The sequence below is a fragment of the Psammomys obesus genome, unplaced genomic scaffold (assembly GCF_907164565.1).
Source record: "Psammomys obesus unplaced genomic scaffold, mPsaObe1.curated_primary_1811, whole genome shotgun sequence".
Taxonomy (NCBI): Eukaryota; Metazoa; Chordata; class Mammalia; order Rodentia; family Muridae; genus Psammomys; species Psammomys obesus.
In genome coordinates, this window is record NW_026585644.1 from 60,697,510 (window position 1) to 60,721,851 (window position 24,342).

The following is a 24,342-nucleotide window of genomic DNA, read 5'->3' on the forward strand; positions in this document are numbered from 1 at the left end:
TAGATTGCTTTTTGGTAAGATGGCCATTTTTACTATGTTAATCCCAAGCCATGAGCATGGGAGATTTTTCCATCTTCTGATATCTTCTTCTAATTCTTTCTTCAGAGACTTGAAATTTTTTTCATACAAGTCTTTGACTTGCTTGGTTAGGTTCATACCAAGGTACTTTATGTCCTTTGTGGCTATTGTGAAGGGTGTTGTTTCCTTAATGTCTCTCTCGGCCATTTTTTCTGTTGTATGCAGGAAGGCTACTGATTTTTTTGAGTTAGTTGTGTCCAGCTTCTTTGTTGAAGGTGTTAGTCAGCTGTAGGAGTTCCCTTGTAGAGTTTTTGGGGTCACTCAAATATACTGTCATATCATCTGCAAATAGTGATACTTTGACTTCTTCTTTTCCAATTTGTATCACCTTGATCTCCTTCAATTGTTTTATTGCTCTAGCCAGGACTTCAAGAACAATGTTGAAGAGATATGGAGAGAGTGGGCAGCCTTGCCTTGTCCCTGATTTCAGTGGGATTGATTTAATTTTCTCTCCATTGAGTTTGATATTGGCTATAGGCTTGCTGTATATTGCCTTTACTTTGTTTAGGTATGTTCCTGGTAACCCTGATCTCTCCAAGACTTTAAACATGAATGGATGTTGGCTTTTGTCAAATGCTTTTGCAGCATCTAAGGAGATGATCATGTGGTTTTTCTCCTTCAGTTTGTTTATTTGGTGGCTCACATTGATGGATTTCTGTGTATTGAACCACTGCTACATACATGGGAAGAAGCCTACTTGGTCACAGTGGATGATATCTTTGATGTATCCTTGTATTCGGTTTGCAAGTATTTGTTGAGTATTTTTGCATCGATGTTCATGAGGGAGATTGGCCTGAAATTTTCTTTCTTTGTTGGGCCTTTGTAAGGTTTAGGTATCAAGTGACTGTGGCTTTATAGAATGAGTTTGGTAATGTTCTTTTGTTTCTATTTTGTGGAATAGTTTGAAGAGTATTGGTGTTAGCTCTTCCTTAAAGGTCTGGTAGAATTCTCCCTCTCCATGATTTTGTCCGTTTGTGTTTTCTTTAATTTTTCCAATTCTATCTTCAGATCTTGAACTGCTTTGTTGATTTCCTTCATCTGTCTGACTATATTTTCCTGTTTTTCCCTCAGTTCCTTCACATGTTTGTTTGAACATTCCTCTCATTCTTTTATTTCTTTCAGTGATTTAATCATTTCCTCTCTGAAAGCCACAGACTGTTTGGCTGCATCTTCTTGTATTTCTTTACAGATGGCCATAATCTGTTTGACTTTATCCTCCTGCAATATCCGTGTTTTATTTGTTTCCTCCATTACCCTCTCCATAAGCATAGATGTAAGGTCATCTTGGTTTCCAGGGCTGCCTGCCCCTGGGTAACTGGGGATGCCATATTGCTTTTCCTTTTGTTAGTTGTGCTTTTATTCTGGCCTCTCTCCATTTGGCTGTCTCAGGTTTTGTCTTAATTTCTGGTGTATGCTGGGTCCTGTTGTGGGGAGGCTCACCTTGCCAGGGTTCTAAAGGAGATCTCAGCTTTATGGGTATGGTCAACTGAATGGTGGTGTTTCTCAGGAATTGTCACAGTTCACCTCAGGTATATGGACCTGTGTGGTACCTGTGGTATTCAGGAAGACTCTACTCTCATCAGGAGAGGTCCTGGAGAAGGCTGCCCTGTTTCTGGGTTTCTTGCTCTGAATTTAGTTAGCTGCAGCTGCTGTTCTTAAGTTGTATTTGCTGGGTGCAGCCCTAGTGAAGAATCATGAAGTCCTGACCTTTCGTCAGTTCAGCTAGGGATAATTGGTTGCACCTTGGAGCAGTATCTGAGGGCTGCTCCAATGGCTTTCAGGCTTTTGTAGGTCTGAGATTGGAGCTATGTGCCCCAGTGCCCTAGCTGTAATCAATGGCAGGTGAGCATGGCACTCATGTGTGCAGTAGAAGGGGAGAGCCTAGAGCCTGCGAGAACCCAGAAACTTTTGTGGAGCTGGAAGTCCTGAGGGTTGGACCTGATGTTCTCCCCAAGTCTGTGGTTTTTGGGGATCTGCAGTTCTGTCTGGGATGGCACGCAGGCACAGGTGCAAGTCTCCACCATGCTGGTGACATTGTGCCTGCAGGAACCTGGGAACTTTTCCTGAGAACTTTTTTTTTGGGCGGGTGTCGGCTGAGCTCTGAGTCCATTCATTGTGTGCTTCCACCCGACAGCGAAACTCAATCTTTGCTGTTGGCCCTCAGTTCTGTCTGGGATGGTGAGTCGGGTGTGCAGGCAGGACTCTGTGCTGGTGTGCCACTCTGGGCTGGTCCCTGGGCACCGGCTGGACCCGCGTCTTTTTCAGGGATTGTCTGGGTGACCTAAGGTCGGTCCCAATCGCTTCCTGCACTGTGGGGTTTTCTCTCGACTGGAAATCCCAGTCTCTGGTGTGTGGCGCACACAGTTCAGTCTGGGACAGTGATCAGAGCACTTAGGCGTGTGGGTCTGGGCTGGGGACCCAGTGCCTGCTGAGAGCTGGGAACTTTTCCGCCATTTAGCTGGGTGACATGAAGCTGATTGAATCCCATACTGTGGGGTATCCTCTCACCTGGGAAATACAATCTCTGGTGTTTTAGGGCCCAGAGTTCTGTCTGCTTGTCACTTTGTAGGCCCTGCTGTGCTGCTGGTCAGAAAGAGTGTCCTCCTGGTGCTGCCATCTTGTACCCCCCCACCTAATTTTTTATTCTTAAGAAGAAAATAGTAAGTTGACAGTTATCTCACCTTATTTATTTTTTCTTTAAATTTTTTTAAATTGATTCAGCTTTATTTTCTACCTAAACTTGGCTTACTTTTACATTTAATTAATGTGTGTGTGTTTATGGGTGTAAATATTAAGGCCCAACCTACCTAGTTTTTGCAAATAGAATGACTCTGTCTTCTTCCTGTTATTTTAAAAAAGAAAAGGACAGGAAAGGAAAGAAATACTTCTTGGGAGTGATCTACACTTTATTACCTGAGCTCTATTGTCTGGGCCAGGGCTCTGCCTGCTCTCTCAAGGAGTCTTTTCAGTACTAGGAAAATCCAGTATCCAGCTTGCATCAGGGATAAGTAGATAGCTAAAACGTAGCATAAGAACACATAATCAACAAGAACTAGGGTAATATGGCATCACCAGAGCCCAGCTATCCAACTACAGCAAGCCCTGGATATCATAACACAGCCAAAGCACTATAACATGATCTTAAATCCAGTCTTATGAAGATGATAGAAGCTTTTAAAGAGGAATTGAGTAAGTCCTTTAGAGAAATACAGGAAAAGACAATCAAAGAGGTGAAGGAAAGGAATAAAATTATTCAAGACATGAAAATAGAAGCAGTAAAGAAAATACAAACTGAGGAAATCCTGGAGATGATAAACCTAGGGAAGAGAATAGGAACTAGAGAAGCCAGCACCACGAACAGAATACAAGACAGCGAAGAGAGAATGTCAGGCATAGATTGAAGTAATTGTTACATCAATGAAAGAAAAATGTTAAATCTAAAAAGTTCTTGACACAAAACTTCCAAGAAATCTGGGACACTGTGAAAATACCAAACCTAAGAAAAATAGGAACAGAAGTAGAAGATTGCCAGTTTGAAGGCCCAAAAATATTTTCAACAAAATCCTAGAAGTATATTTCTGCAACCTAAAGAAAGAGATACCTATAAACATCCAAGAAACTTATAGAATATTACTATTTGCTGATGATATGATAACATAAAGAAGTAACATAAAGAAATAACCCCGAAAATTCTCCCAAAGAACTATTCCAGCTGATAAATCCTTGAGCAAATTGGCTGGATACAAAATTAACTCAACTTTTTTGAGTTTCATAGCCTTTCTTTTATACAAGTAATAAATGGGTTGAGAAAGAAATTAGGGAAACAATACCCTTTATAAGAGCCACAAATAATATACATTTCTTGTGTTACCCTAACCAAGCAAGTGGAAGTCCTGTATGACAAAAAGTTCAAGTCTCCGAAGAAAGAAATTGAAAAAAAATCAGAAGATGGAAAGGTCTTCAATACTCATGGATCAGTGGATTAACATATTAAAAGTTGCCAAAAGCAATCTACAGATTCAATGCAATTCCCCTCAAAATTCCAACACAATTGTTTACATCATAATTCTGTATAGTAAAAGAACTTCTGGAGGATATTACCATTCCAGATTTCAAGCTGTACGACAGGGCAATAGTAATTAAAACTGTATGGTATTGGCATAAAAACAAATAGGTCCGTCAGTGGAAATGAATTGAAGACCCAGAAATCTAAACACCTATGGTCACTTGATTTTTCATAAAGAAGGAAAAACCATAAAATGGAAAAAGAAAACATCTTCAACAAATGCTGCTGGTCTAAACTGGATCTTTGTATGTAGAAGAATGCAAATATATCCATATCTATCACCTTGCAGAAAACTGAAGTCTTAAGTGGATCAAAGAATTCAACACAAAACTGGATACACTAAATCTAGTAGAAGAGAAAGCAGGAAAGAGCCTTGAACACTTTGATACAGGAGATAATTTTTTGAACAGAATACCAACAGCTCAGACTGTAAGATCAAAAGTAATTAATAGGACCTCATGAAACTGAAAAGTTTCTGTAGGGCAAAGGACAAATAGGACAAAATGCAGCCTACAGAAATGATCTTTACCAACCCTATATCTGATAGAGAGTTGAGAACCAAAATATATAAAGAACTCAAATTAGTTCAAACCAAATCACCCAATTAGAAAATGGGGTACAGAGTTAAGCAGAGAATTCTCAACAAAGGAATCTCTAATTGCTGAGAAGCACTTAAAGCAATGTTCAGTGTCTTTAGTCAACAATGAAATGCAAGTAAAAACGACTGAGTTTCCATCCCCTAGCCGTCAAAATGGCTAAGATAAAAAACTCAAGTGACAGCACATGCTCCCAAGAATATGGAGCAAGGGAAACACTCTTCTATTACTGGTGGGAGTCCAAACTTATACAGACATTATAGAAATCCATCTGGAAGTTTCTCAGAAAACTGGGAATAAATCTACCTCAAGACGCAACTACTCTACTCTTGGGCATATACCCCCTCCAAAAAAAAAAAAAAAGCTCCACCATGCTCCTAGGACATTTGCTCAACTATATTCTTAGCAGTTTTATTTGTAAATGCCAGAAACTGGAAATAACCCATAAGTCCCTTAACTGAAAAATGGATAAAGAAAATATGGTACATTTTCATAATAGAATACTACTCAGCTATTAAAAACAAGGAAATTGTGCTCACTTTAGCAGCACATATACTGAAATTGGAACTATACAGAGAATATTAGCATGGGCCCTGTGCTAGGATGACACAAATTCCTGAAGCATTCCGTATTTTTTAAAATCCCTCAGAGAAATACAGAAAAATGCAATCAAACAGGTAAAGGAGATGAATAAATCCCTTAAATATGGGAAAATCCAAGCAAACAGGAGAAGGAAATGTATGAAACTGTTCAAGACCTGAAAAGGGAAATAGAATCAATAAAGAAAACAATCTGAGGCAATCCTGGAAATGGAAAACTTAGGAAAGAGAAAAGAAATGACAGATGTAAGCATTACCAGCAGACTATAAGCGAAGAAGGAGAGACTCTCAACCATAGAAGATATGATAGAAGAAATTGATATATTGGACAAAGAAAATGCTAAATCTAAAATTTTCTAAACACAAAACATTCAGGAGATTTGGGACACCACAAAAAGTCTATACCTAAGAATCATAGGAATAGAAGAAGAAGATTCCCAGCTCTAAGACCCAGAAAATAACTTCAACAGAATCGTAGAAAAAAAATTTCTCTAACTTAAAGAGATGCCTGAAAATGTACAAGAAGTCAACAGAGCACCAAATAGATTGGACCAAAAAAGAAAATCCTACCGCCACATAATTATTAAATCACTAAATGTATAGAGCAAAGAAAAAAAATTAAAAGCTGCCAGGGCTGAGGGCCAAGTAACATAGAAAGGCAGACCTATTAGAATTACACCAGACTTCTCAATAGAGACTTTAAAAGTCAGAAGAGCCTGGACAGATATCTTGTAGACCCTAATGAGACCACAGATGTCAGCCCAGGCTATTATACCGTAGTATTGTAGTTTCTAACACCAAACTTCCAGGAATCACCATAGGTGGAGAAAATGTGATATTCTATGAGAAAACTAAATTTAAATAGTATCTTTCCACTAATCCAGCCCTAGAGAGGATACTAGAAGGAAAACTCCAACACAACAAGCTTAACTGTATCCAAGAAGACACGGGAAATAAAGAATTACACACCAGGAAAAACAAAAGAAGGGAAGAACACATACACTATAACTTCCAATATCAAAATTACAGGAATCAACAATTACTGGTCATTAATATCTCTTATTATCAATGGACTCAGTTATCCAATAAAAAGACACAGGTAAACAGAGTGGATATGAAAACAGGATCCATCATGCTGATGGGTACAAGAAACACACTTTAGCAACTAAGATAGACATTACTTTAGAGTAAAGTGCTGGAGAAAGATTTTCCAATCAAATGGATCCAAGAAACAAGCAGGAGTAGCTATTCTAAAATCTAATAAAATAGACTTTCGAACAAAATTAATCAAAAGATTGGAGAAGGGTACTACATACTCATCAAAGGAGAAAAAATCACCAAGATGACATCTCAGTTCTAAACATCTATGGCCAAAATGCAAGGGTACCCACATTTGTAAAAGAAAGGTCACTAAAGCTTAAATCACACATTGAACCCCACATGTTAACAGTGGAAGACTTTAACACCTCACTCTTACCAATCACCAGCTCAAGGAGATAGAAACTAAACAGAGAAATAATGACACTAACTGATGTTATGAATCAAATTGATCTAACATATCTACAGAACATTGTACCCAACCACAAAAGAGTATACCTTCTCGGCACCTCATGTAACTTTCTCCAAAACTGATCATATACTTGGTCAGAGAGCAAGCCTCAACAGGTAGAAGATTGAAATAATCCATTGTATTTTATCAGACCACCATGGATTAAAGCTGGAACTCAACAACAGCAGAAATAACAGAAAGCCTACAAGCTCATGGAAACTGAACAATCCCCTACTGAATGACTGGGTCAGGCATGAAATAAATACCAAAATTAAAGACTTTCTAGAATCCAATGAAGAAGAAAGCACAACATACCCAAACTTATGGGACAAAATGACAGCATTGCTAACAGGAAAGTTCAAAACTGGTTCTTTGAGAAAATCAGCAAGATATACAAACCGTTAGCCAAACTAACTAAAAGGCAGAGAGATAACATCCAAATTAACAAAATCAGAAATGAAAAGGGAGAGTTAACAACAGTGAGGAAATCCAAAGAATCATTAGGTTGTACTTCAGAAGCCTATACTCCATATAACTGGAACATCTAAAGGAAAGGGATGATTTTCTTGATAGAGTCCATTTACCAAAGTTAAATCAATATCTGTTTAACAACCTAAATAGTCCTATTGTCACTAAGGAAATAGAAATAGTCATTAAAAGTCTCCCATCCCAAAAAAGCTCAGGGCCAGATGGTTTTACAGCAGAATTCTATCAGGCTTTCAAAGAAGAGCTAATACCAATACTCTTCAAACTATTCCACAAAATAGAAACTGAAGGAATATTGCCAAACTCGTTCTCTGAAGCTATAGTCACCTTGATACATAAATCACACAAAGATTCAACCAATAAAGAAAATTTTAGACCAGTTCCCCTCGTGAACGTTGATGCAAAAATACTCATAAACCAAATCCAAGAACACATCAAAAACATCATCTACCAAGACCAACTAGGCTTCATTCTAGGCATGTAGGGATGGCTTAACATACAAACACCCATCAATGTAATCCACTATATAAACTGAAAGGAAAAAAAAAAAAAACGTATATGATCATCTCATTAGATGCTGAAAAAGCCTTTGAAAAATTCCAAAACCCCTTTATAATAAAAGTCTTGGAGAGATTAAGCATAGAAGGCACATACCTAAACCTCATAAAGGCAATATACAGCAAGCCGATACACAACATCGAATTAAATGGAGAGAATCTTAAAGGAATTTTATTAAATTCAAGGACAAGACAGGGATGTCCATTCTCTTCATATCTTTTCAGCATATTACTTGAAGTCCAGAGCAATAAGACAACTAAAGGATCAGAGAAGAATTCAAAGTATCACTATTCACAGATGATATGATAGTATACTTAAGTGACCGCAAAGCGTCTATCAGAGCCCCCCCACTCCCACAGTTGATAAATACTTTCAGCAAAGTGGCTGGATACAACATTAACTTAAAAAAAAATCAGTAGCCTTCCTTTATAAAAATGATGAGCGGGCTGAGAAAGAAATTAGGCAAACAACACTTTTTACAATAGCCAGACATAATTTAAAATATTTTGGTGTAACACCAATCAAGCAAGTGAAAGTCCTGTATGATAAGAACTTCAAGTCTTTGAAGAAAGAAATTGAGGAAGATATCAGAAGGTGAAAAGATCTCCCATGCTCATGGATTGGTAGGATTAACATAATAAAATAAAATAGTGGCCATCTTACCAAAAGCAATCTACAGATTCAATACAATTCCCATTAAAATAACAACACAATTCTTTACAGATCTTGAAAGAGCAACTCTCAACTTCATATGGAAAAATTAAAACCCCCGAATAGCTAAAACAATTCTGTACAATAAAAGAACTGGAGTTGTCATCCTCCCTGATTTCAAATTGTACTACAAAGCAATAGTAATGAAAACCGCATGGTATTTTCATAGAAACAGGTCAATTCATGGAATTGAATCAGAGACTCAGAAATAAACCCACTTACCAACAGACACTTGATTTTTGAAAAAGAAGCCAAAACCGTGCATTGGTTAAATAGAAAGCATTTTTATCCAGTGATGCTGTTCTAATTGGATGCCTGCATGAAGAAGAATGCAGATAGATCTGTATATATCACCCTGCACAAAAGTCCAAGTAGATCAAAGACCTCAGTATAAAACCTTGAAGTCATTGGCACAAGAACCAACTTTTTGAACAGAACACCAACAGCTTAGGCTTTAAGATCAACGTTTAATAAATGGGACCTCATGAAACTGAAAAGCTTCTGTAGGGTAAAAGGACACTGTCAACAGAACAAAACAGTAGCCTACAGATTGGGAAAAGATCCCCTTCATCACTACATCTGACAGAATGCTAATATTCAAAATATATAAAGAACTCAAGAAATCAAACACCAACAAATAATTAAGAATGGGGTACAGAGGTGAACAGAGAATTCTCAAGAGAGGAGTCTTGAGTGGCTGAGAAGCACTTAAAGAAATGCTCAGTGTCCTTAGTCATTAGGGAAATGCATATCAGATGACCCTGAGATTACATCTTACACCAGTCAGAATGGCCAAGATAAAAACTCAAGTGACAACACATGCTGGTGAGGATACGGAGAAAGGGGAACACCCCTTCGTTGCTGGTGGGAGTGCAAACTTTTTTTTTTTGTACAAGCACTTTGGCAATCAATCTGGCACTTTTTCAGATAATTGGGACTAGCTCTACCTCAAGACCCAGCTATACCACTCCTGGGCAGTGTCGAAAGACGCTGTACCATACCAGAAGGATACTTGCTCAATTATGTTCATAGCAGCTTAATTTGTAATAGCCAGAAATTAGAAACTTCCTGTATCTAGGCAGGATTTCCAGTAGAGTGATCAACCCACCACAAAAGATTTGATCCAGCGGAAGAATGTATAAAGAAATTGTGGTATGTTTATACAATGGAATACTACTCAGATATAAAAACAAGGAAGTCATGAAATTTGCAGGCAAGTAGATGGAACTAGAAAAGGTCATCTTGTGTGAGGTAATCTAGACCAAGAAAGACACACATGGTATATCCTCACCTATGAGTGGATTTTAGCCATGTAGTATAGGATAACCATACTACAACTCATAGATCCAAAGAAGATAATTAACAAGGAAGATCCAGGAGACAATCTTAAATCTCATTCAGAAGTGGAATAGAATAGACAGCAGCAGTGGTTGAAGAGCAGCAACAGGGTTGGAGAGTGAGCATGGAGAGGGACACGGGGTACTCGGGATGTTTTCCTTGTCAGAGGAATAGAGGAGGGGTATAGGGAGAAGAGGGAGGGAGGGAGGATTGGAATGGGAGGAGAATTGGGAGGGTCTACAATTGGTATGTATACTGAGGAAATAAAAAAATAATTGAAAAATAAAAAGGAAATCATGAAATTTGCAGGCAAATGGATGGCACTATGAAGTATTACCCTGAATGAAGAACCCAGACCCAGAAAGAGAAGCATGTTATGAACTCACTTTTTTTAAAAGTTTAATTTTATTTATGTAATAAATGTAATTATTTCATAATTTCATTTATGTGATAAATATTTATTACATTTATTCACTTTGTATCCCTCTGCAGCCCTCTCCCTCATCTCCTCCCAGTCCCACTCATCCTCTTCTTCCTCTGTGCCCTTTCCTTAGTTCTCTGATAGGGGAGGACCTCCTCCCCTTCTATTTGACCCAAGCTTATCAGGTCTTATCAGGACTGGCTGCATCATCTTCCTTTGTGGCCTGGCAAGGCTGTATCCCCCAGGGGTAGGTAATCAGAGAGCCAGCCACTGATTTCATGTCAGAGACAGCCCCTGTACCCCTTACTAGGAACCCCACTTGGAAACTGAGCAGCCAGTGGTCTTCCTTTGAACAAGGAGTCTAGGTTCTTTCCATGCATGGTCCTTAGTTGGAGTATCCATCTCTGCAGGCCCCCTGTGCCAAGGCATTTTTATGAACTCACTTTTAAGTGACTATTTAGCCATAAAGTACGGGATAGCCATGAAGCAGTCCACACATCTGAAGAAGTTAAGTAAGAAGGCAGGTCCAAGGGAGATTGAGGTCCAATGCTTCAATTTCACTCAGAAGGGGAAATAAAATAGACATAGGAAGTAGGTGGAGGGAGAAGGGATGGAAAAGGAATCAGGAGGGGAATGGGAGAAGGACCAGGTATAGGGACAGTAGGGGAATTGGGGGTGTAGGGGAGAGGGCTGGAGAGAGAAAAGAAATTGGTGGAGGCGGATCTGCACAGGGGTGGCTCTGGGGTGACTGAGACATCAGTAGTGGGTGCCTGAAGTGGTCAACTCCTTTGTCTAATCAGGACTTACAGTAGAGTGATGAAGACATCAACCCACCACAAAACCTTTGACTCAAAGTTTTTCCTGTTTACAAGATGTGCAGGGACAAAGATGGAGCAGAGATTGAGGGAATGGACAATCTCTGGTCCAAATTGAGACCCATCATGGGTGAGAGCCTATCCCTGACACTAATAATGATACTCTGCTATGCTTGTAGACAGTAGCGTAGTGTAACTGTTCTCTGACTGGCTTTACCCAGCAGCTGATGGAAACAGATGGAGAGACCCAGAGCCAAACATTAGGTGAAGTTCAGGGAGTCTTGTGGAAGAGTGGGGGAAAGGATTGAGGTAGCTGGAAAGGTGAAGGATACCACAAGAAAACTTATAGAATCAACTTACCTGGCCATGAGGGCCCACAGACTGAACCACCAACCAAAGAAAATGAATGGGCTGGACCTCGGCCGCTACTTATTATCTAGCAGGTGTGCAGCATTGTCATTGCATGGGTCCCCTAACAGCTGGAGTAGGGGCTGTCTCTGACTCTGTGCCTTTGGATCCCTTCCCTCTAGCTGGGTTGCCTTGTTTGGCCTCAGTGGGAGAGGATGTGTCTAGTCCTGCTGTGATTTGATGTGTCAAGGTGGGTTGGTACGTATTCAAGGCCTCCACTTTTCTCAGAAGTGGATGGTAGAATGGGGGAGGGGTGCTCTCTGAGGGGGTGACTGGGAGGTGAGGAGGGAATAAAGGCTTCAATCAGGATGTAAAGTAAATAAATAAATTAGTGAAAAAATTTCTGCTTGGAACTAGTTATGTGTATTTTTGTTAGATATATGGAATCCTTGAAGACAGGCATTATAACTAACTTATGAAATAAGTTCACCAATTATGACATATGACTATTATATAAATGTTGATTTAGGACATGAAAATAATACTTATTTGCGTTGTATAAATAAGGAGATAAGTAAAAATATGCAATTTAAGTTTTTGTGTTATCCACATCAAACACATGCAAACTTTAAATTTAATGCCAATAAGAAATTAGTAAGCATTGTTAAATTGGATGCAAATATTTTAAGAATTGTCACATTAATAATTAAAGATTGCTTGGATTCTAAATAATTAAGATTTTTAAAACGTAAGCCAAAGAGGGGGACATTAATTCCCTTTCTGTTTATTTTATGTTAGATATTGAAATCATTAAAAAATTTCTACTAATTACTCATGTAGTTTTGTAAAGCTATAAATATGAATTCTTTGGATATTGTCAGGTAATTTATTTTGGTACTAGCTAAAGAAAGCAGCCTTAAGGTAATTAGTGTGTGTGTGGTATAGTCATACGAGAGTATCATATGTTTTTTTGTCACTCTTCACCTTATTCCTTTGAGACAGGGTTTCTTGCTAACCCTGGACCTTGTAGTGTTTGACCAACCTGGTCAAAACAGGAAGCTCCGTTGATCCCGTGTCTGATTTGCTCCATGCTAGGGGTGTGCAGCACCATGTTTGGCATGTTACGTGTGGGCTGGAATCTGCTTGTCTATCAAGTATTGTTAAGTGCTGAACATCTCTCCAGGCCATTATTTTTAAATGCTGTTTGCAAATGCAAAATTCAAAAATTGGTTACATAGATTTTTAGAGCTAAAATATTATTAAAAGTCTCAGTTTTAGTAATCATAAATTCATATGCTTACCAAAGTTTCCTAGACCTTGGATGTGATCAATGTTTCTTTTTTCTATAAAATGAAATAGGATGACCATGAGAGCTGTGGTTCTAATTCTACCAACCGTAGCACTGCTGAGAATTCAAAATCATCCCTAAAACCGAGAAGAATTCAGCAGGCTGCTCCTGCAGACCCTGATTTACCACCAGGTAACTTCTAATGATGAATTTGCTGCTCTTACTGATCCTTTGGTAGTGTTTGTAGGATATATATTTTCTGTCTTATTTGCCCTCATAAAATGTTTAGGCCATATGCACATGTGCTTTGTTGTCCTCACAGTGGCTTCCAGTCAGATCTTGGTCCTTTCTTTGCAGTAAGTTAGTCTCAGTCTCTCAGACTTTGCCTTGTGCTGAGAGCTGAGAGAAGACACTGGGACACTGAGTTACTGGATGCTCTAAAAGTAACCAGGGACATTGTAGGATATTTTTAGCTATAGCTGAAAGCAACCTTGGCTACCATTGTTTTTATTTCCTAATGTCTTAATTTACCTCAGATGGTAGTGAGTTGAAAAGAAAAACTTTCTTAGCTAATACTTAGTGAAGGAAAAGATTATTTCATGCTAGCATTGTGGTCAAGTGCTGCCTTCCCAATTAACTGTTTGGTCACTTCTCTTTTGGTTTTTAAAATCAACCTCCCTCCCTCTCCCTTTCTCTCCCTCCCTCACTCTTCCCCTCCCTTTCTTTCTTCTCTCTCCTTTTTTTGTTTTAAATGTACATTGGTGTTTTGCCTGCATGCATATCTGTGTGAGGGTGTCCTCCCAGCTGGAATCACTGACGTAAGCTGCCATTTGGGGGCTGAGAATTGAACCCAGGTCCACCTGGAAAAACAGCTAGTGCTTCCAATGACTCACTGTTTTTGTGAGTTGTAGTGGAGATTGCTCCCTTGTGTCTCGGTTTGTAGGTTCTCTGCTAGTTTTAATCCAGTTAACACTAGAGTTTAGAGTTAGGCACACACACCATTTTGCAGCACTGCCACTCTCAGAAATGTTACTGGTATCTTTGAAACTAACATCTTTAGCAAGTGCTCCCGGCAGCTTAGTGCTATGTCTCTCTTATACATCTGTCTGGCAAAGGTGTAAATTTGTCTGGCTTTTAGTTGTTTCAGCTGAATAAGGTTCCACAAGATATTTCTAAATGTTTCCAAATTTGCTTACTATGCTTCCAGAAGTTTCTCAACTTCTTATTAATTACGTCTTTGGAAAAAATTAGACTGTAAATTAAACTGGTAGCTTATTCTAACATCAACTGGATAGATTCTTAATTTCTTCAAATTTGGCCATGTGTCTCCTTAAAATTTCCAGCATCACCCCATGTTTATAAATTTGTCTCTGTTCTTTACCTGTGTTTTCTGCTTTTTCTCTTCTCTTTTGTGAGTTTTAGGATAACTGAGTTTTGTTCCGTATTTTGTTTTTCTTAAGAAAATCTTCAGGATGTTATACATTGAGTTCAGATAGGACCTTTCTAAAGCTTACTTGTGAACTCAGATTCTAGACATTTAAGGACTTGTTAGAGCCATCATTAGGATTTAGACTACTGGAAAAATGACACTTGGTCTAATTTTAGTGCTGTAGGACAGAGTTGTATTCTACCTGATGGCTTGAGGTAGATTTTGGGTTCACATGTGCTTTCTGCCTTGCCTACAAAGTTAGGAAGTTGTTAAGAAGCAACTGGAAGAGGGTTGTAAAGTGATTAAATAAATAAATTAATAAATAAATAAGTAAATAAACAAATAAAAACTCTGATAGTTAGGCATGGTAGTACTTACCTGTAATTCTAGCATTTGGGAAGCTGAGGCAGGCGAGTCTCAGGTTTGAGGCTAGGCTACAGGGTGAGACACTTGACTACAGATAAACAGACTTTGGGATGACCTTTTCTCACCTTGTATGGAGGTTTGTTCCTGTTTTTTTTTCAATTGTTAATTGCTGTGCTGGCAGAGATCTAAGTGGTGGCAGGATTTTGGTATTGTAATTTCTGTGGCCCATCCTCAGTTTTCTATATGTAAATGCTTGTCTGTAGGTATAAGGTTATTGTGTAATTCAAATGTTGATTTCTGTATTCCCATATTTATTTGCTATATTTGTTCTGAAAATCTCCTGTGTCATGTTGTGTTAACACTGCTCCCCAATTGTTATATGATATGTCAGTAAAGCAGCTTACAGCCAGTTGCTGAGCAGGGGAGAAAATAGGGCTGGATTTCCTGCCTGCCAGGGGAGGAAGAGTTAGAGGAGTAAGTGGGGGATTCAGCCATGGCAGAGTTTGAAGATCATCAGGAGTAGGAGCTGGAACAGGGAAAGCTATAAAGTACAAATATTCTGGGATGTATGCTGGTAGGAAACCAAATTAGCTTAGAGGGTTAAGAATAAAGTTAAGACTGCTCACTTCTTGTGTTGTGAAGCTTATTATTAAGCAAATATAAAAGAGTCTGAATTATTTGTATGATAGCTAGGTTAAGGAAAAAGCTAAGAGAAACAAACACAGTTTTATAAAAATAAAAATAACACGTCCTTCCTCACCTGATCAAAGGATGTTTCTCTATGATTATCATATTAAAAAGAAAGCTGCTTTTACGAAAAAGTAAAAATTATCTTGTAAAGCCTCAGGAAAAAAAAAGTCAACTAGATATGTTGGCCAAATACTGGGAGTCAGATCGGTTAAATGTTGCTAACGAGAGAAAAAGGAAATTTTGAGCATATGATTGGATAAACAGTGATCATTTATTTAAATGACCTATACCGATATTATGCTCTTTTTTTTTTTTTTTCCCCCATGGTAGAGGCAAACACCTGTTCCTAGCTTTCCTAATGCAGAGTTATATCTCTGTGGCTGTAGCTTTGAGGGTAGAACATTTTTAAGGGTCAGAAATTATTTAAAACTTTAACATTTAAAATTTTTTATGTGTGTGGGTGTTTTGCCTGCATGTGTCTATGCACTGATTGTGGTCCTGCTGTTTGCAGAGGCCAGAAGAGTGCCCAGGACTGGAGTTACAAGGTTTGAATCAAGCTCTACTGGAAGAGTAGCCAGTGCACACAATGGAGCCATCTTATCAGTGTCTCCAGAAATGATTTTTAAGAAAATTTTGGTGTCATCAATGGATAGACATTTGTTTTGCTGTTTTGTTGGATAAATAGCTTTCAAATAGGAAAAGAGTAAGAGTTGTATCTAGAAGTCTTTCAGATTGTGTATTTTGACCAGTTAGTGCAATGTTAAAGCAATGTAGTGGGTTACAATAAGCATTTTTTAAAAAAGATAAACCCCGCAGGGTAGAAAACCTCAAGATCATAGCATGTAGTAAGAGATCGTAGGATATTTGCGCACCTGCATGTGCTTGTGCTAGGATTTGATGTCATATTTCTACTGGGTAGAAGTCAAAAGAGTCATTCTGATTTAAAGGACAAACATTTTCTTTAAAGTAATGATATATATATCCAAGAGCAGCAATTTCTGGTAGTAATAGTTGCGATTTTTGGGCTTAGCTCTCCTGTAAGATATAACAGCAGTTTTTCCTGTTTATTTTCTGTTTTATACTTCCCTGTGTGTTTTTTCCCTCTCCCCCCACCTTTTTTTTTTTTTTTTTTTTTTTTTTTTTTTTTTGGCTTTGCTGGGGATAAAGCACAAGGCATCACACAGGTTAGGCAAATACTGTACCACTGAGGTGTATGTAGGTTCTGTGTTTTATCTTATTGTAAAGGGAGTCCATGTCTCCCTTCAGTTCTGTACTTCCTGAATTAGGGTTTGGCTTTTATTGAAAGACATTAAAAAAAAAGTCCTTAAAGGGTATTGCTTTGATTACAATCAGTCTATTAATTGACTTAAATTTTTCTTTATGAAATGTTTCCTTTTAAAATTTCTACTTTAACTGTATGTGAGGAAGCTCAGAGATAAATTTGTGTTTTACTGTATAGATGTAGTACAGTCACGTTGCAATACATTTACAACACACACTCATTTTAATGTAAATATTTAGGGTTTAGTTAAGCTCAAAACTATGTACTCATGAGTCAGAAAAAATAATTTAGTCATCTTCTAACTTCAGCTTTATAGTAAGCAAGCACATTCCATGAAGGGCCACTTAACCATGTAAATCATATTTTTGTCAGTTTTCTGATAATGCTGTGAAATAAGACATAAATGATTAATAAAGTAATAAACATGGCTATGTGCCAATAAAACTTTAGTCTTGACAAATTTCATACAGCCCATACTGTCATGCATACTCCTCTCTGACCACAGTGTAAATGATTAGAAAAATGTACTTATTGGTATGTTTTGAGTTTGCATTTACTGTCTTTTAAAAATCTTTTCTAAGCTTTGGTTTTGTTCCTGTCCCAACCGTGCTTACTATTTTCAGAGTGCTAAAGTAGCTGTTCCCTTTGTGTTTTTTTTTCTGGGTTTTAGAGCTGTACTGAAAATGGAAAGATGGGTAGAGTACCTAACATTATCTTACCTAGAATTGAACTGCATTTTACTGTCCATGCCCACATACATGCACGCATACTTTGTTTCAATTACCTGAAATTTTTTCTTTGTCTATTCATAACATGATACCAGGACATTAATATATTTAACATTTAAAAAAAAAAATCAGTGCTGGGACTGGAGAGATGACTCAATGGTTAAAAGCATTGAATGCTCTTGTAGAGGACTGGAGTTCAATCCTCAGCACCCACATGGCAGCTCACAACTGTTGGTAACTCCTGTTCCAGGGTATTCAATACCCTCGCACAGATACGCATGCAGTCAAAACACCAATGTACATAAACTAAAAATAAAAGAAATTATTTAAAAAAAATCAGTGCTGTGTAGCTACTGAGTAGTTTTTATAGTTTTTACAGTTTTTATAGCTTAATTTGCTTTTCTTTAGTATGTTTTCATTTTCAGTTTTGAAAAAGTTTGACATACATGTAAGATAAGTTCTTGCACACATTTCTTTATTTCCTTTAAGAGATGTTTCCTAATAGGTAGAATTTAAAATGTGTAAGTAATTTTAAGGTTTTCAGCATAGGTGACAAAATTATTGTGTGATAATTCTTTATTCCAATAAGGTTTTGATGCATTGCAATTTATTTTTATTATTAGAAGTCTTTGTTTGAAATTTTCAGATTAAAAAAAATGTTATTCGATATATTTTATAGCTAATTGGAATTAATATTTTTCCATCTCTTTTGTTTTGTCACTTTGTGTTAAAAAACTTAATACATTTTATTAGCTAATTAGTATTCTGCCATTTTCAGTTACTGCATCTTGGATTTTTTAATGTAAATGCCATTAGTTTTGTGGAATGACTAACATTATTATTACATTTATTTATTTGTTTTGCTTGTTTGTTTTGTTTATGCCACACTTGTACCACACTTAGGTCATGTGTAGAGGACAACTTGAAGAAGTAGGCTCTTTTCCCTCACCATGTGGATCACAGGGTCAAGTTCAGGTTGCTAGCCTTCTTAGGCAAGTTCTTTTACAATCTGAGTCATCTTGTATTTCCTGTCCATGCATTCTTTCTTTTCTTTCTCTCAGTTCTGTGCAATACGGGTATGTGCATGCATGTACATGTATGTGCATGCACAGTGGCCAGAGGTAAACACTGAGCATCATTTTTCTATTGCTCTCCAGTTTACCTTTTGAGGCTGGGTCTCTTACTGAGCCTGGTGTGCATCAGTTCATCCTGTGAAGGTTTAGGGATCCACCTGTCTTTGCTTTCCCAGCTCTGAGGTTGCAGATATGTGCTACAGTGCCTGGTTCCTTTTTCATGGGACTCAGGCAGCATTTTAGTCACTGAAACATCTCTCCAAAACCCCTATTCCCCTACCCCTTTTTTGAGACAATGTCTCACCGTATAGCACTGATTGGCCTGAACTCTTTATATAGACCAGATTAGTCTTGATCGCATAGAGATAGCCTACCACTGTCTTCCAGTAGCTCTGTGCTCTGTACTGTTTTTTTTTTTTTAACATATATTTCTCCTCTAGTATATGTTAGTATTACATGTTAGGGAGTGCAATCAAATCCATCATTTGGCTGCATTTCTCCTAACTTTTTGTTCTGAGGCATAACATATATTTTTATGACCAAAGGAGGACTAGAGGGATAGTAGTTATTTCAAAAGGAAGCTGCTCTTCTTTGAGTATATGGCACAGTCCACATATAGTAACATTGAAGCTCTTTAATTTATTAGTTAATTAATTATTTTTTCAGAGCATTTCTTGTTATGAAGCCTTGCCTCTGTTTCCTCCTACTGCAGCCTCTAGAATAGCTGGCAATATAGGTATTTGACACCATGCCAATTGTACAGGAAGCAGGCAGAAAGCAGACAAAGATTGTATATAATACAAAGTATATAATACAGTGTGTTGTATCTAATGCTAACATTATTAAATATGGTCTCCAGTATATTTGTTCATGTGTCCTTATAGCATCTTTTAATAAAAGTGTTTGGATATCTGCTAGTCTAATTTATTTAAACTTTATTTTTTAATAGAATATTCTATAATAATACTTTCTATATATATTAAGTTTAGTAGCATTTCAAGAGTATTTATTGGTATACTTGTGGCTAATGGAGCTCTCTTTACTTTGTAGGATATGTGCAAAGTCTGATTAGAAGAGTTGTAAATAATGTAAACATTGTTATAAATAATCTCATACTAAAATATGTTGAAGATGACATTGTTCTTTCTGTCAACATCACTTCTGCTGAGTGCTATACTGTGAGTGAATTATGGGATCGTGCATTCATGGATATTTCTGGTGAGTAAATGTCAAGAAAATAGTGTTAGTGTCTATTTTTCCATAAATGATAAAATCATATTCCCTTTGTAACCTTTTTGGAGGCCATTTTAGTAGCTATAATATAAGGTTTATGTAATTGATGTGGGAAAAGTACGCATATACAAAAATTAGCATTTAACGACAGGAGGTTAATAGCAGTTTAAGAAACTATGAAATGGTTTAAAATTTTATTTCCATTTACTTATATGGTTGTTTCAACTGTGATATACAATGTTTTACAGTATAATGAATTATAGCAATAAAATTTTTGTTTACATTGAGTTTTCAATACTTTTTTAGGAAGGAAAGTAAGTATATTGTTTCACATACTTTTTATAAGAACATCTTGAAGCTTTTAGCTATGACTTGCCCTATTCTCCTTATCTTAGAAGAACGATCTAGTGCCAACACAACTTAATAAATGTGAGTCTGCTTGTGCTTTACATGTAGGCAGCCATCTGCACAGCTTTCATCTGTTGGAGTGGTTTAATTAAATAAATATTAAATTTGTATATGTTTGATACATTTAGAAGTGCATTCTGATTTTTCTTTTGCTCACAGTGTTTTTCTCTTTCTTGTTTTTTTAAGCAACTGATCTGGTACTGAGGAAGGTTATCAACTTTTCTGATTGTACAGTTTGTCTTGATAAACGAAATGCTAGTGGTAAAATTGAATTTTACCAGGATCCTTTATTGTACAAATGTTCTTTTAGAACTCGCCTGCATTTTACATATGATAACCTAAATTCCAAGATGCCATCTATTATTAAAGTGAGTATCTCTTTTTCTAGTAATTTGTTGACGTATCCATTTTGTTATTTTGTTCTTGTGCATGGTAATTACAATGAAAATAATCAAAGGAAAAAATGAACTTCATAAATATATGTGTTATTTGTTTTTGTAAAAAGTTAAATGTACTGGTTTATATATTTTAAACTTTTTGTATAGTGTGTTCTGATAGAGATATTTTAGAGGTTACCTGTTCTGCAACTACAAATTTCATTTTCAGTTTTGCTGTCTATTATTAGGTCTTTATTTAACTACTGAGGACATCTTATAAAAAAGTAGCACAGGCCCCAAGATGGAACTCCAGTACACTCCGAAACTTCAGCACAGCAGCGGTCTGTCTTTTAATTCCTGCAGTTTGATTGGCAGGATGTGGCAAATACTCATTTGCCTTAAGCTGTTTTATAAGGCTTGATAGGATAACCAAACCCAATACTTTAGTTTATTGGCTCAAAATTTTTGTGCTGCTGTTGAAATTAGATCTAATTCTGTTTCCTAGGCTTTCACTGTGTATCCCAGGCTGGTCCTATATTAGTAGCAATTTTCCTGTTCCAGCTTTCTTCATGGTGACCCACCATGAGCTACCACGCCTGCTCAAGTATTAGCTTTTGATTCATAATTTCAATAAGTAAATAAAATTTTAGAGAAGTAGAGTGTCCTAGGATGTGTCTCTTGATGCATGTAAATATTTGTTGTTCTTTAAGGTACTTGTCAATGTATGTAGTATGTATGCAATCATAAATCTTGTTTTATTATCCACTAGTTTTTTTGAATATTATCATTTTTATGAATATATTTGTATAAAAATTAAATTTTCTTTTTTTAATACTACATTTTAGTAAAGCACAGTTAAGAAATATATAAACATTTTATTGACTCTTTGAAAAGTGATTTCCAAGAACCTTGGTATTCTCAGCTTGAAGGGACCTTAGGGAACCACTTCATTTTCTGGAAGTGGAAACCAGGGTCCAGATAAATAATTAGGTTGATGTCATGTAATAAGTTAATGGTGGCACTGGGCAAGAGTGCTTAGATGCCTGATTCCTGGTTTAGAGCTGTTCCAGTTTCAAACAGGAGGCTAGAATTATGCTTATAAAATATTATGGACTGTATTTCTGAGAACACACCCATAAATCTTTCTCTCTCACATCATTAGATGGGAATTGTTATTATTTTTCCTTTTATTGAAGATAGCTTTTTTTCTCATATAGGATATCCTGATATAACTCTCTACTCCTCTCTACTCCCAGTTTCTCTTACCTCTCCTACCATCCAGATCTGTAACCCTCTCCCCTGCCTTTTCTGACTCTTATTAGAAAATGGTTAATAAAATAAGATAAAACAAAAACTAACATCTCGGAATAGGACAAAACAAACAGAAGAAAAAGAGCTCAAGAAAAGGCACAAGAAACAGATATAGATGCAAAGGCCCACTCGTTTGCACAGGAATCTTATAAGAACGCTAAACTGGAAGCCATCATATATCCCTAAGGGACTGATATATTTCATATGAATGCTGTTCCAATCTCTCTGAGTTCATAGGTGTGCTGATCCTGTTGGTTAAGAGGGCCTTGTTTCGTTGGTGTTCTCCATCCACTCTAGCTCTTACTCTCTTTCCATCTCCTCTTATGCAGGGATCCCTGAGGTGAGGAACTTGATGGAAACATCATATTTAGGGTTGAGTGTTTCAAGGTCTCTCACTCTGCATAGTGTTTGGCTGTAAGTCTTTGTATTGTTCCAATTGCTGCAGGAATTTTCTTTGTTGATGGCTGATGGTTGATACTGATCTATGATTTTAGCAGGGTATCATTAGGGGCCATTTTATTGTTATGTTCTTTTAGTAGAGCAGTAGTATTTGGATTTCACCTAGGCCCCTGGGCTGTCTAATTTCAGGTTCTTGGTCACCGTAGCAATATTGGGTATGGGTTTCTTCTTGTGGTGTCAAGTGGCCTTAAGTCAAATCAGATAGTGGTTGTTTAACCCTACAAGCTTCTGGCCAACATTACGCTTAGCATATCTTCCAGGCAGATAGACATTGGGTAGATCAAAGGGATTTTAGCTCGGTTGGTGTTTATATTTCTCCTTTGGTAGCATTCAGAGTACCTTCCTGTACCAAAATAATAGAAATTTAGGGATGAAGGCTCTATGTAGGTACCAGCTCGACTTTTTCATGGTCTATGAGTTGTGTAGTTGTTGTCTTCAGCAATAGGGCCTTGCCAGTAAAGTATAATAACTTTGCCAAACTTTATATTTATATATAAATTTTGTTTTTCCTTGATGTATTTTTATTTTCCCAGTGTTCAGTCTGTATTGGTTTCCCTAAATTTGTTAGTCTCTCCTTCTTTATTTGCATATATATATAATATATATTAAATATATAATATAATACAGAAGTGTTGGTATCTCTTTCTCAGGAAGTAAACTTATGTTCCTAAGCCTTGGTGTGCCTATTAAAATAATGTGTGCACACACACACACATACTTTATTAAATAGAATCTTGTTATGTATTATAGGCTGACATTGATGTTGTGATGCCCCCTTTTTTATCCTATATAATATTTTATATTATAGGCTTGTATCATCAAGCCAGGCTCCAAAGCACATTTTGAAATCAAGATGTCAGATACTGTCAAATTATTCTCAACTGAAATAAATTTTTGAGTGTTTTATTAGAATTATCGTGATATAAAATTTGTCATTTTGAGTTAGGCGCATTCTTCTTCTGGGTCCAGAAACCTTTATTAGGGGGATGTGGTTAGCCTTTTGGATCATTTATTATAGTTTTTTTTCTTAATTATTATTCATTTTTATTTTGTAATTTTATAGACCTTTTTTATAGGCTTAAGTGGCTTTTGAATCTATTTGTATTTTGTTTAAGCTGTTACAGTTTTCTGTGTTTTATATGAAATGTGTTTTAGAGATTGTGTCATGAGATATATATCATATAGAAACATAATTTATTTTTTTTACCCTCTATTTTTGGAGTTTACTCTATATTTTTTAAGAAAGAATCAAGTTTCTATATAAATTTTAGTAATGTATGATTAATTCCTTAGAAAAGTTTTCTATAATTTTATAGTTTAAGTATCTTATTAATGTGTTTAAATTTTTTCTAAGACATATAAAGCTGTATTGAAAAGAGAAGTTTAACCAGGACTTATACCCATTACTGTTAAGGGAAGTATCCTTATTATTTTCTTGTTAGCCTTAAATGTTTAAAAATATTTCCAACTTGTTAGGCAAGGATTGACAGTCTAACTGACATTTATTAATTAGGATTATAAAGAAAATCATTGGGCATTTAATTGTTGATATATCCATTCAGGCTTTTTGTTTATTTTTCTGGTGAGGAAAGTTTTACAAATTGATTTTTAAATGACTCTTGATGTATATTAAAGATAGATTTTCCTTTTCTGTTGCTTGTTTTGCTAAGACCACTTTACACTGGTGCTTTTGTTACAGTGCACACACTTCAAGGTTGTAGCAAGGCACTAGGCTGTGAGTGGCCACTATGTTGTGGATTTTTATCAGGCATGGGACTAAGAAGCAGGAAACCAAAGATAGTCTAAAATAACTTGACAGGCATAACTCAAGAAAAGGTTAGGCTGGATGTGATAGTGTACCTGTAATGAAAACATTCTGGATACTAATGCAGGAGGATTACAAGTTTAAGACTAGGTTGGGTTGCATAACAAGACCCAGATCAGCCAACCAGCCAACCAGCCAACCAGCCAACCAGCCAACCAGCCAACCATCCATCCAACCATCCATCCATCCATCCATCCATCCATTCATCCATCCATTCATCCATCCATCCATCCATCCATCCATCCATCTATCCATCTCTCTTTCCTGCCTTCCTGCCTTCCTGCCTTCCTGCCTTCCTGCCTTCCTGC

The 24,342-nt window shown here is 36.9% G+C and overlaps 1 protein-coding gene and 1 non-coding gene across 2 annotated transcripts in view; both read left to right on the forward strand.

Moving 5' to 3' along the window:
- Window positions 1-24,342, forward strand: part of Vps13b (vacuolar protein sorting 13 homolog B) — a 563,330-nt gene that overhangs the window by 12,561 nt on the left and 526,427 nt on the right. Inside the window, exons 4-6 of the mRNA XM_055622389.1 lie at window positions 12,925-13,045; window positions 19,472-19,639; window positions 20,249-20,430. Of these exons, the coding sequence (XP_055478364.1) occupies window positions 12,925-13,045; window positions 19,472-19,639; window positions 20,249-20,430 (471 nt within the window). The remainder of the gene's footprint in view (window positions 1-12,924; window positions 13,046-19,471; window positions 19,640-20,248; window positions 20,431-24,342) is intronic.
- On the forward strand, window positions 5,272-5,376 carry LOC129691582 (U6 spliceosomal RNA). The gene has a single exon (XR_008722500.1). It is a non-coding gene; the product is annotated as a U6 spliceosomal RNA (small nuclear RNA).